The sequence below is a fragment of the Poecilia latipinna genome, unplaced genomic scaffold, assembly GCF_001443285.1.
Source record: "Poecilia latipinna isolate Pla-1442-1.1 unplaced genomic scaffold, P_latipinna-1.0 Scaffold2005, whole genome shotgun sequence".
NCBI lineage: Eukaryota > Metazoa > Chordata > Actinopteri > Cyprinodontiformes > Poeciliidae > Poecilia > Poecilia latipinna.
The window spans coordinates 70,125-83,951 of record NW_015114621.1 but is presented as its reverse complement, the minus strand read 5'-3'; the positions used below and the strand labels follow the sequence as shown (position 1 = coordinate 83,951).

Below are 13,827 nucleotides of genomic sequence, written 5' to 3'. Positions count from 1 at the left end.
TTGAATGTAGTTATTTTATTTCATAAGGAGGCATCTCAGATTATTTACAATATGGAGCTGGGAATGAGTATGAATCTGGTCTCTGAGGGTGATGCTCATGAAGAAAGCTGGATTTAAATGAAAACTGGTCTGTCACCAGGCTGAAGTTTTAAATCAGTTTAATGAAATTATGGATTTGAGAGACAAAAAGTGCATCTTTACTCTGAAACTCTGGCATAAAAGGAAGTGACATTCATTTCAGATTTATGCCTCGGATTATTAAATATATTACTGAACGAATCACAAAGAGAAGGATGTAGGCCCAGATTATCGCCCAGTTGTGGAGATCTGCAGAATGATGCAGGTTTGACAGTCGGCGCTGAAAACACAGGGCGCAGAGACAGGAAGTGATGTCATGAGATAATCGGCTTTATTACTGGAGTCTCTGAAAGGTAAAATCATTCAAACGTCTGGTCTCTTTGATGTTTAGCTCCATGCATCCATCTGTCGTTCCCTTTAGTCACTTAGTCCTCCTCTTCCTCAGTCCTCCAGCCCCAGTGTGTTCAGTTCTTCATCCAGCTCCTCCAGATCTTCTCCTGTGAACAGATTTTCATCCACTGGGACGTCCTCCTCTTCATCCTCCCCTCCTCCATCCTCCCCTCCTGAAAGCCCGTTTGCCTCGGCGCCGCAGGCTGAGTTTAGTTGATCATCTGCAAGTAGATCAAGTAGAAGAAGAAGGTCAGACAAAAATCTAAACATGTCAATCTAAACAAAGGAAAACAGTCGAGAGTTGGATGAATTTAGGTCAAAGTGGACATCAGCTGGTTTATTCTCTTCCTCACCATTGTCTCCTGTTGCCACCTCATTCCTGGAGCTGAATCGGTCTGTAGATGCTACTGTAATACCCGTATGGTCGACCTCTTGTGGAATGAAACGGGATAAGTCTATGTCCTGGACATCTGTAAGATCAGTCTGAAAGAAAGTAAGAAGGAAGTTCAGAGACTTTTCATATTATAGCAACACAATGGGATAAACATGTTTGTTTTATGTAGTCTATTTTTTACCATAAGAGAAAAAAAAGCAGGCTGCAGGTTCTTTGAGTTAAGTTTTAAATCCAACAGAAAATAAAAAAAAACTAAAATTATCCTCATTTATGCACCACAGAATATCTTTAACCTTTGCCAGATTTTAATAAAATTCAAAAGTGCATCAAACTACATGCTGTTAATCTCCATTTGTAGTTTTGATTTAATTAATACGGAGGTAAATAAGTTGACTGATCCCATCTCTAGTTGAAAAAAAGAGGTAAAGGACGTTTGGTACTAATAAACTGTAGTATGGATAGTACTTTAAGATAAATTACGCTTTCTTTAGATAAATGCAAACATGGCTACAGAAGCTACAGTCCAATATCAAGTATAACTCTGCCACCTGCCGACACAAATCAGTACTGCAGAATTAGATCATTTACCAAGCTTTCAGGTTTATAATCACATCTGAGTTTATTCTAATATTAACAACCATTTCCACGATATCTGCTTATATGGTTTTAACTCAAATAGTTAACTGTTTCCATATTTACAAAATCATCAGTTCAAGATAAAGCTGGAAAACAGATTTCAGATGAAGTTTTTATCTCAAATAAATAGAAATAAAAACCAATACATAATCATTTTTATCCATTTACCTCTTCCTCATCCTCTTCCTTCGTTTCGTCGGCGTATTGAGTATCATCAGCTTCGTCGTCATCATCGTCAACCAGCTCCGGCCGGAATTCAAACACCTCTCGGCCGCTCACCTGGACAGACACCACTGGGTTTAAAGCTGCAGGTCACGGTAGAAACATAGTCCCTTCAGAAATAAACATTTACTCACAATGAGCGACTTGCCAGCCTTAAAGTCCGCCTTCTTCTTCTCCAGCTCCTCCCTGGCTTTATCCACCTGCAACCAAAAGCAGAGCCTGGACCAATCAGAGCCGGAGAGCAGCTAACTTCTATAGCAGTAAGCAGGAACAAAATCGACACTTATGGTGAAAAGAACTCCAACCTTCTCCTGCCTTTTCCTCTTCTTCCAGGCCAGGAAGGTCTCCAGTGTGATCCGAGTTACGTTTACACCCAGAGCGGCCCGCTACGCACAGAGACACACGTCAGAACAGAACCAGGGAATGACTACACGATACAGCCAAACGTTTGACTCAGAAAAAACTTTTAGCTAGAGATGTACCGATCCATGTACCGGCCGATACCGATGTGATACAGAACAACAGCGCTGAACTGACTTGAAACTAGAGATGCACAATATATCACAGAGGTCTCATTCTCGTGGCCCCCACCGTGATATGAAAGTATAATATTAGTGGGGCCCACAGGGTGAGCGGACCTCTGAAGGAAGTGCCGCCCGCCGTTCCTCGTCATGGCTGACATTCGGTGCTAGGCTAAGCTACACTGACTTCATGCACACTACGCTTGTAACAATAGTGTGGCCTGATGATGGACCGGTCCGGTACCAGTTTCCCTTCCCTGCAGTCGCCATTGCGGTACTTTCTACCATTAACAAATGCCACGATCAAACGCAGAGAAAGGCGACAGTTACTGGGCTGCTCGTCATCCGCCGCGCTGTTGTGACAAGTTTAAGCGGTAATGACGTCACGCGTCGAGACGTTCTCCATACGTTGCTAGCTGGCTAAAGACTTCTATGAAACGTAGAACAAGAGTGACGCCAAGTGGAATAAACTTAGAATGCGTTCACACTGCAGCCCAAAGTGACCCAATTTCTTTTACGTAATGCGACCTGTATCTGATCTTTTCATGACAGTCTGAACAGCACAGGTCGGATTCTTTTCGAATGCGACCCATATCCGATACGTATCCGATTCAAATCGACCTAACGTCCAGGCCGCATCCATCCGAACTGAACGTCACTGATACTCAACAAATTCTGAGTTCTGATAAGCGCAAGTGGGAAGAAAAACAACTATGACGGACTATAATGAGGATTAAGTAGTTAATATCCTGCTCCGGTTGGACAACAACTTCAAATATGTAAGCTAAGCTCCACCGTTAGCCTCCATGTTTACTTCCGCAAACACTGGGCACTTCTTTTTATGGCGGTTGGCAGAACACTGAGAACGCTGACGCTATGGCGCCCTCTAGTGCGCATGCAGGACACTTTCAGGTCGTTTGCCCGTTCAGACTGCAGAACACATACAGGTCGCATATGTGTGGCTGTGTGAACGGCCCGGCGAAAAAAGTCCGATTTGACAAAAAATCGGAATTCAGGCTGCATTGTGAACGCAACCTAAATTTTGTCACACCCTCATCATGTCTTTGTCAAGCCAAAGCCTGCAGTTCATGTATTGGAGAAATAATTACATGTTGATGACATTTGAGGATATTTTTTAAATGTTTTTTGTGGAATCCTTTATGCGGCTCAGCCTCACCCAGACTCCTCATCCAGCGGCCCTCGGGTAAACTGAGTTTGAGACCGCTGATATATCACAACAGTCGGTATCTCTCTGATAAACAAAACTGAGCCGACATGAACAACCAATATTTATTTTTTCCCGTTTCTGGACGTGTTTGCCTCCCAGAAGTATTGAAACTGTAGTGAAATAACATAATATTGGTAAATAAAAGCAATATTAATATCAGATATTGATATTAGCCTAAATTTTCAAATCAGTGCATCCCTACATGCATTTCTTGTAAACACAGATGCAAATGTACTGAATTAACTCTGCACAAATAAATTCATCAACACCTTCAGAAACTTGGTCAAACATGTAAAAACAAGTTTAATTTGTTCAGTCAGAGCAAATGGGACTAGAACAGCCAATGTAAAATAAAGAATCTGAAACTGATAAAAAAAGGTTGGCTAGCTTATAGATGTAAAAATAAACAGCAACAAACCTTTCAAATGGTTCTTAAATAAACAATTAGGAATTCTCAATATAATGATAAAAAATAAATCATGATGTCTCTGAGGATGACACATAGAATTAGATTGAATAGATATGCCATTATGGGTCAGGCACATTGTCATTAATATCTGACCTAGAATTTTTCTCAATATTGTGACTGATACAGATTAATATCAGATGAGTGCATCTCTAGTTTTTGACCATCTTTGTTTACGAGCCATCTGTCTCACCTCACTCTCTATCAGCTCCTCCAATGAGATCTCCTCTTCTTTCTCCTCCTTCTTTTTGTCTTTCTTTAGTACAAAACCAGGTGGCAGGGCATGCCTGTACATACAGTTGTCGCCCCCTGCTGGACACACCCAGAACCAGCCGTACTTGTTATTTTCTATGGCTTCCAAGAAGTACTTACACACCTACAAAAAAGCAAACAAACAGGAGAAATGATGGCATGTTTGGGGTCTGGTAGGTGAAGTGGGACTGTTTCACCACTACTTTTGAACTCAGTTTGACAGAAAAAATAAAATAATAAAAATACACTTACTATTTGTGTTTTGGCTTTCTTCTTCTCTGCTTCTCCGTGTTTTTTGTTGACCACCTCCTCCAACTTCTTCTCATCCCAGTTCTCCATAGTGTCTGAATGAAACAGGAAGCAGAAAGTTAGATATGAAAGAAGTTCCCATTTCTAACTCAGGAAGCAGCTGTGAAGTTGTCTAGCTGAACATCCACCAACCTTTCTCCAGGTCTTCGTCTCTTTCGTCCACATAGACGCTTCTCTTCTCACACTTCCTCTCCATGGACAAGTCATGGCTGAACTTACACTTGTCACCTTTAGTACATTGGCCCTGCTTAAAGAACGCACACAGCACTGACTTTGGATCGACACCTGAACACAATTCAAACAAGAAAACAGTTACTTGGGCAAACGATGACCAGTTTAGACCAGATTAAGGCCATAAAGGGAGTCGATCTGGCTGACTACGTGTTACCTTTACTGACTTTCTGGGCAGCAACTACAGGCTTGAACAGCTCATTGAGTTCGTCGAGCTCTTTCTTCTTGTCAGTCTTCTTACTGGTCTTATCTGCTTCTGCCTGGGCAATCTGAACACAGGAATAACGATACCATAAAATTTGGATTAGATTAGCTAGCTTTAGCAGAGGCTTTGTCTAGACTTCAGGTAAAGTCCCTACAGAATGGACAACTGGATTATTAGAGAAACATGGATCATTTGAAGATTAAACAGATAAAGCGTGCTGACCTGTCTGGCGCTCTGCTGTCCATATTTGACCTGCTGTGTGACATTCTTAATGTACTTCTGCTGCTTGGCACCTTTCTTGTTCTTCAAGCCAAAAGTCTTGTCCTGGAAAAGAAACAGTCCCATCATCAAGATCAAGAAAAAAACCCGCAAACTAAACCCTGATTAATGCTTTAGAAAAAAAAAAAAAAAAAAAAATTTTATATATATATGTATATATATATAAAATATAAAAGTAGAGGATTATAGTCAAAGCCGTAACACTGTACTTGTGAAAGTAAATCTGTTGGGCTTCTTTCTGGCTCTCTGATAATTCTTACTGTTACACTGCTGGATGGGACAAACAAAAAAAACCCATCATTTTGCTTTTGTGTTTAAATTTATTTTCTAAATACAGGACAACAACTGGAGGAAGGAAAGTAATAATTACATGGTGACCGATAGGGAAGCTCCATAAAAAAACTAATCACAGCTTTGGTTTCAGTGTAATAAAAACCTAGAGACAGTTGGTCGAAAGATTTTTCATTGAGTCATGAGTTTTTTGGTTTTAATTAAATTGCCACTCTGTTCAAAAACAGCTAACATAAAACAGTGAAGCGTTTCCAACCTTTGCTTTGCTTATTTATTAAACTTCGCTTAATAAATAGGTGAAGTTATTTATTGATTAAATAACTTCGCTTTAAATAAGTTACAGCAAAACAAGTTAGAGGCACAACTCTATAAAACATGTTTAAAAAACACAACATCTGGTGATCCACAATGTTCAGTACTGAGAACCAAGTTTTTTTAAATGACTGAAGTTGTTTTAACTGACAATATGTTACAACCCATGATGATAGTAATGTAAATAGCAGTTAAATTAGTTCAAAGTTAAATTAATGAATTAGTAAAAACAGAAGGAATAGATGATTATTAGAAAAAATATACAAAAGTTAATAATGAATTAAGTTACAAAACTGAAAGTATGCAAAAAGATGTTTTGAGGTGTGACTACAGATCCTAAATTTTATTGGTAAACATGATATTTTTACCACTGTTGTGATAATAAGTGTCGATAAGTACTATTTAACAAAATAAATAAATAAAAATAATAGAACAAAACAAAAACTGCTATTTATTATGTTTTATCACCTTTAGATAACTGCGAGTCAGTAATTATAGCTTCACAAACAATAAATGCTTTTAAAAAACACTAATTGTAATGTGTCTCTAAAATACACCAGTCACATAAAGAATTGTGATTTGTATCACCAAACTGCACACAGTAACTATACTGCTCAAAAAAGTAAAGGGAACATTTCACTTTAATTTTGTGTGTGGCTCCAAATCCAGGCCTCCATTGGTTAATACATTTGATTTCCATTGATGATTTTTGTGTGATTTTGTTGTCAGCACATTCAACTTTGTACAGAACAAAGTATTCAATGAGAATATTTCATTCATTCAGATCTAGGATGTGTTATTTGAGTGTTCACTTTATTTTTTTGAGCAGTGTATTTTCAAATGTATTAGTTTCATAAAACAAACAGTGGAGAAAATATCAACACCAACAACAAAGGGGTTTTAAACACCATTAATTGGAACTTATGATACCAATAAAGCAAAATTCTTATAAGAAATGTATCACGTTAAGTGATAATACAATAAATACATCTAAAGAAATTGCATAATTCTGTTTTGGGTGGAATGTATTGCACATATTTCACTATGTATGTAGACATAAGAGACATTTGAAAACGAGGTGCTGCATGGCTTCTTTCTTAAATGTTAATATTTTGTATTTTACAGCGATACGCAGCCATTTTATTTATTAGCTACTTAACAATACACATTGAGATTGATGGTTTTTAATGTTTTTGGAAAAGCAAACAGCAGGAATGATGTGCAAGATGCATTTTCCTTATTTTCATATGTGTGTTTAGCAATGCAGGATGAGTTTGATGTGTCTTTTAACTTCATCTTGCTAAAGTCTCAGCATCAGAGAAACTCATCCATGCATTTATCGTTAGTCGCATTGATTACTGCAATAGTGTCTTCACAGGTTGGCATAAAAAAAAAATAAATAATTACTCTGACAGCTGGAGTTGATCCAGAACGCTGCTGCTGGAGTTCTGACTAAAACCAGGAACATAAAGCCCATCACACAGTTCTAAACTCCTTCTAATGGTTCTCTGTAGCCCAGAGAATAGACTTTAAAATACTGATGTTAGTTTATAAATCACTGACAGTTTAGGGTCACAATACATTAAAGATCTGCTGTTGCATCAACCTTCCAGACCTCTCAGGTCTCCTGTTCTGGTTCTGCTCTGCATCCCAGAACCAGTGGCGCAACTACACATTACTCAGGTGGATGCGAAAACATAAATTGGTGCCCCCCCCACCCCCCCCGGGAAGGAACGTCAGGGTGAAGGAGCGACGCTCACCGCTACATTTACCTCGTTATGTGCGAGAGGTGAAGGAGTGTGAGGCGCGCTGAACTGTATGGGAAAACATAATCGGCACGTCGCCGCCTCCAGACGGGGTTTTGGCGCCCCCTCTGGTGCTGAGCCCCTATGCGTTGCATACGCTGCATAACCACTTTTTGCACCTCTGCCCAGAACCAGACATGGAGAAGCAGCATTCAGCTTCTATGCACCACAAATCTGGAACAAACTTCCAGAAAACTGCAAAACAGCTGAGACATTGAGTGCCTTTAAATCAAGACTAAAACCCACCTGGTTAGAGTTGCTTTTGAAACATAATCATGAAACATTAATCAACAATCTGATGTGTAATGATGGCAAAATGTAATGTTTCAACTGTTGACTGTGTTTTATAATGTAAAGCACTTTGAGATGCACTATACAAATAAAATTTTATTTGAAATTTGACTCATATTTAAAAGCAGCAACATGTAAGGCTTTCTTTTGTTCTTCTAATCCCCTGGTCTAGATTATCCATCAAATGAAATATTTAGGACTAAAAAAAATCTATCTATTTGCTATTTTCTTATAAAGCACCGTCAGTCTCCAAGTTTCCTCAATACCTAATATCAACATACAGCAGGAAAAATGTGTATTTGATACACTGCAGATTTTTCCAAGTGGTAGTATTCAGCACTGTGCTTATATTAGGCTTGAAAAATAAAAGCTCATCAGCCTATAGGTGTTCCTGAGTCATAATGGATGAATTATTGTTCATCACCCATTTAAAGACCTACATCTAAGATGAAAATAATCTTTACAGATAAAAATAATCTATCCTGTCAGGTGGCTAATGGACGTAGAAAGAGTTAAACAGATAAAATGCATAAATAGCCTAATATGTCAGGCGCTCTGCTCAACTTTATTTCTATTTTGGACATTTTTAGGAGACCATTTATACAAAACTCCCAGGTTGTCCTCTACTTTTATGTGTAAACACGTTGTAAATAAAAAACAAACAAACAAACAAAAAAACCCCAGAAAAACAAGACACAGACTATCGATACAATCCAGAATATGTGAGCATTATCTTAAATATACTGCTAAATCTTCGCTGGACCAGTTTGGGCCCTTAAAGCTTCAATACGAGCTTCGTGTATAAATGTGAATTATGACAGCATCTTATATTAACATTAACAGTCAGTCAACTTCTTTCTTGACTAAAAAAGAGACAGTAAAGCCAAATGAATATAGAATTGACTATGCAGAGCGAAATAACTTTAATACCAACTTATTATAGCTTCAGTTAGCCATCGAGCTAACAGCAAACACCGACATGCTAACTCGTGCCATATTTACCTCAATGATCTTTTCCTTTTTCTTCTCTTGAGTTTTTTTATTTCCCGTAGCCGGAGCGGGCTTCTTCGGTGGCATATTGGTTCAGGAAACGCTATTCTATGAACTCGTGTGGGTGTTTGAGTCGGGTATTTCGGTTGGAAATGCACATAAACCAGTTAATGCTAGCAACAGGAAAGCAACGGCGGCGCCTTCAAGGCCACATGTGAGTTGTTGCTGAGGGGTGACGTCATCACCCAGCCAGAGAGGCATGACGGGTAATGCAGTAAGCAGGAGTAAAAGAGGAAAATACCTATGTACATCAATTATAAACGCAACTTTTCGCACAAACCTCCCAAATTTTGGGATAATTTTGTTTTATCCCAAAATGTACCTGACCTTTATATATACACAGACTCACAGCTTTAATTAGAGTGAGACTTCTTCTTTGGATACCAGCTTCATTTTCAATCTGCTGAGCCTAATGAGCCATTTAGAACTCAAGTGAATATATATTCTAGACCAGGGGTGTCCAAAGTCGGTCCTGGAGGGCCGGCATCCTGCATGTTTTAGTTCTCTCCCTGGTTTAAAACACCTCGATCAAATGATGGCTCGTTAGAAGGCCTAAGAAGAACATTGACGAGCTGAAAAGGTTGTTACTACAACCAGGGAGAGAACTGAAACATGCAGGATCCCGGCCCTCGAGGACCGACTTTGGACACCCCTGATCTAGACAGTATTTAATGTCTCTGGAAACTGCGGCTTAGTGAAGCTCACAGACTTCAATGCATTTTTACCATTTGACCACTAGGGGTCAGTATCACAACATCTGTTTGGTGATTTTAAAAGGAAGCAATCAAGATGGATCAATTCAAATGGTGAAAATCAAGTAACCTAATTTCTTCCAACTCAGCCCGATACCGGAAACAAATTGCATTTCTGCTGCAATAGATTTTATGTTCACCAGTAATCCTCAGTTTTCCCTGAATTTAATTGTTTTTGCTTTGACTTAGTTGATTAATGCTTGATACGTCCAAATAAGGGAGAAAAATCTAGTCTTGAGTTGTCTGAGGCAGACTTCACAAACCACAGTTAAATGGATATTCAGAAGATTACCAAAAAAATTATTCTGTTACTGTTATATGTGATCACTCCAATAGCTTAGAATATCATTAAAAACTAATTGTCAGGATTTTAATTCAAAATGGGAAACTCGTATATTAGATAAATCCATTACACACATTGTGACATATTTCAAGTCTTTATTTCTGTTAATGCTGTTGATGGTGGCTTATAGCAGACCCAAAATAAATTTCTTAGAAAATTAGAATATATTATACAACCAATAAAAGTACACATATGCTGTAGTAGAGTACATGCATTCAGTACGTTCTCAGGGCTCTTTTTAAATGAATGACCAATTATTACTGACTGGAAATATTCCACTGGATTTAAAGCAACTTGGGTTCTATTCTCCACCATTCCTCCAGACTCTGCCCTAGTAAAAAAAAAAGTATACTTTAGTATATTAAATTTTAACATACTTCAATTAATGTACTTAAACTGTGCTATTTTGGAAGAACTTTTCTTGTGCTTAGTATATTTTAATAGTATTTAAATAGTATTAAATTACAATTTATAGTTTACTTGGTATACTTCAACGTACTTTAAGTATACTTTTTTATGTAGTATTCAAGAGCTTGATTAGTATATCTTGAGTGTACTAATTCTATCACAGAATTATATTAAAATATACTTTAAATATATTTTAAATATACTACTAATATATTAGTAATGTATTTAAATTACACTTAATTTTTTTATTTGTTGCTATTGCTAATAAAGTACAATTTTAATTACTCATAAAAGTCTTCTTTATTCCTACTTTACTATTTTGTACATTACATACAGAACTACACTACAATTGCATGGAAAGATTAATTACACAAGATGTTCAAGGTAATTCAAATATTTTGTTGTATTACTGACATTTTAAAATTGTCCAATTTTACTCACAACTTTATGAACTTTACATAAATTATCAGTTGACAAGTCAGAAGTGAACACAATGAACATGAAAATTTAAGTGCGACTAAAAAACAGATTTATTACACTAAAGAACAAAAATAAAAAACTGTTAAAATTCAAAAACAGAGAATTAAAATAAAAGAACATTTTAATGTGAACCTCTCATTTCTATTTTTTTTTTCAATGAAGTGTTCGTTGTTACATTTGCGACGGATAGCTAGGCCACCTCCGAAGCTGTAGAGCAGCATCTGCAGAACAGAACAAAAACATTTTCATCAATATTGACTGTGTTAGACTATCTGGGAATGAACCAAAAAAAGAACATGTTACATTTTATATTTCAACAATATATATATAAATTATTTGAGTGACATTATATTAGAGTAAATTTTTTAAGCTTAATTGGTGCCCATTGGTGCATGTGTTAGTAATGCAATTCAATGCCAACAAATAAACCTACCATTCTCTGACTGGATGTTGATTGCAAAGCCTGGTCACCAACATTAGCCTGCAATATTGACAAAAAAAGCAAAAACAATACAACAGTTTAATAATTTAAAATATAAATTAATATTGTTAGAGATAATGAACAAAAATGTAAAAAAATAAGATTATTATTTTTAAAACCAACGTAAGTTTGTTTATACATTTGCTGCGCTGTATATAATTGAATGAAGATAACGAATAAGCAAACTTGTCACCAACTAGCAACACGTTAGCATCCTTCGTCCCTTCGGGTTCCTTTTGTGATCCACATTTCATTTCCATCGGTTGTTGTCCAGTTGTGTTGTCGTCTAACTCGGAGTAGGACGTCACCAGCTTGAATTGACCAAAATTACTATTATCAAGGCCCTCTCTACTTGTAAAGCAATATTATGCGAGTAAAAATGGCGAATTGATACAGTACACGGAGCTTCAAATAGAAGGGGTTCTTTATTCTCAAAAAGACACTGTTCCCTCTGAGTTGAAACAAAATAAAAAGAATGAGATTCAATATATGGAGAAATAAGTGGCCCGTATTTCGAACGGTAGAAAGCCTTGGCTTCAGTGAAATGGCGGGCTAACAACGCGGTTAGCACTCAACAGAGTAGAACGCAGCTTCACATAAAAGCTGAAATCTAACAGCATATAACGGCATAACAAATGGCAGTGGCACACTTGAACACATAATATTTCGTACATTTGTATGATTCTTATGCCTATGTTGAACAGCGTCTGTTATCATAGCGTCAAGGCTTTTCTTCTTTTTATGACGTTTTTTTTTTTTAAATGAAAGTGTGTAATACCGCCACCATCTGGTCTGGAGTATGAACTGGAGCTACTGCCGTTGTTTTTGTTAAAAAACAGAAAACAACAGGTCATATTCGGAGAGATGTAAAACTGAAGATACCTGCTACATTTATTGTTAAAGACAAGTATTGTTTTTGTTGTAGCACCTCTGTCACTAAAGTGTCAATGTTTGATATTTCGAGGCAGCACGTTAGTTACTTTGTTAAACATTACATCAGGATTATCATTTTTTTATTCTTTGCCATTTTAAAAAAAGTAGTAAAAGATTATTAAAGCACCTAAAAAGGCATACTTCATTAGCCTAAAGTATACACTGAGATGTAATTTAAAACATACTGAAATTAATTATTTAAAGCGTTAAGTGAATTTTAAAATATTCTACTTTGAGCATATATATTTTAAAATATACACAAAATATCTTTGACAGATATTTTCCCAAGTGTATATTTACACTTGGGAAAATACATATTTTGTTCACTTAATGTATACTTTTATTTAATATATTTCTTAAAAGTGTATTTTGGTACAGTTATATTTAAGTATGTTTAAAGTTCTAATTTAGAATTTGATATACTTCATATATATTTATAGGTAGTACACTTAATACTTAGTATACTTAAAATGTACTTTCACAAATGTAAGTATGTTTAAAGTATACTAAAGTATTCTTTTTTTCTCCTGGGATGATTTCTGGGTGAAATGCAAAACTGACTTCAGTCTAAAAAGAGGACTTTTGTACAATGGCATACTATCACCATTATAAATAGACAAAAAGAAAAAAAAAAAGACTGAGTAAATTTACAACAGAAAACTCTGAAATTTTGAGATGAATGTTAGAAATTTACCCCCAATGGCACTATATGCTGGAAAAAACATAATACTAACCCTTTAAGTAATTTCATAATTCAATAATAATAATTAGCTCTCAGATGTGTCCAATCATATATATATATATATATATATATATATATATATATATATATATATATATATATATATATACAATGTCATAGAAAACAAAAACAGAAGACATTTCCACAGTATATTTTCCACAGTCTAAACACTGTTGAGGAAATAGAAAGCAGGAAACAATATGGTACAGTATGGCTGCAGTCCTTTGTGTTTCAACTCCTAATAAGTAGAAGCCCCCTTCTTTTTTTTCTTTTGCAACCAGAAGCTTGTCATAGCTGCAGGGCAGTGAGCCAATCAGCAGGGGTTTTACTGCTTCAGCTAGATTTAATTAGGTTTTTACTTAAGTTACTAATGTAGTTTGATGAGGAACATTTGAAATATGTTGACCTCATCCTGGAGGAGTTCAGCGGTCAGTTCACTGTTAGTTTTTTTTTTTGTTCTTGTTGTTGTTTGTTATCAAACCACAGCAGAGCCGGAATCCAAAATGGGTCACGCACGCCTGCTCCTTTTGGGCTTCTCGTTTGCTCTCGTGTGCTTTAATGAGCTTTGATTCTAGAGGGTTAGGGACAACATTTACTCAGTTTGGGTGCACACATAATGGCGTAGCTAGAAGTGCGCCTTAATGAGTCCCAGAGTGCGAAGAGTGAATTTACTCCAGTAATATCGTCCTCGTGTTACCAAGCAGCGTGAGTGTCTTCACTCCACCGCC

General features: G+C 36.7%; 1 protein-coding gene across 2 annotated transcripts; it reads right to left on the bottom strand.

The window, feature by feature from the left end:
- Positions 1-9,141, bottom strand: zc3h15 (zinc finger CCCH-type containing 15). Of its 2 annotated transcripts, none has more exons than XM_015016325.1 (11): positions 8,913-9,141; positions 5,155-5,256; positions 4,885-4,987; positions 4,629-4,781; positions 4,440-4,531; positions 4,129-4,311; positions 2,026-2,106; positions 1,855-1,920; positions 1,667-1,777; positions 822-951; positions 1-689 (listed from the first exon to the last, which is right to left on the bottom strand). In XM_015016325.1, the coding sequence occupies exons 1-11, from the start codon at positions 8,985-8,987 to the stop codon at positions 520-522; spliced, it is 1,266 nt and encodes a 421-aa protein (XP_014871811.1). In that variant the 5' UTR covers positions 8,988-9,141; the 3' UTR covers positions 1-519. The 2 variants fall into 2 exon arrangements, with proteins under 2 accessions (XP_014871811.1, XP_014871810.1); XM_015016324.1 differs by having other exon boundaries at positions 4,885-4,996; positions 8,913-9,140.
- Between the last annotated feature and the right edge of the window lie 4,686 nt (positions 9,142-13,827).

Excerpts from the sequence above, each read along its gene's own strand:
- zc3h15 (XM_015016324.1), bottom strand. The coding sequence starts at position 8,987 with ATGCCACCGAAGAAGCCCGCTCCGGCTACGGGAAATAAAAAAACTCAA. Across the intron at positions 4,532-4,628 it reads AGACGAAGACCTGGAGAAAG|ACACTATGGAGAACTGGGAT; the intron begins GTTGGTGGATGT and ends TGTTTCATTCAG. Across the intron at positions 2,107-4,128 it reads AGGAGCTGATAGAGAGTGAG|CGGGCCGCTCTGGGTGTAAA; the intron begins GTGAGACAGATG and ends CTCTGTGCGTAG.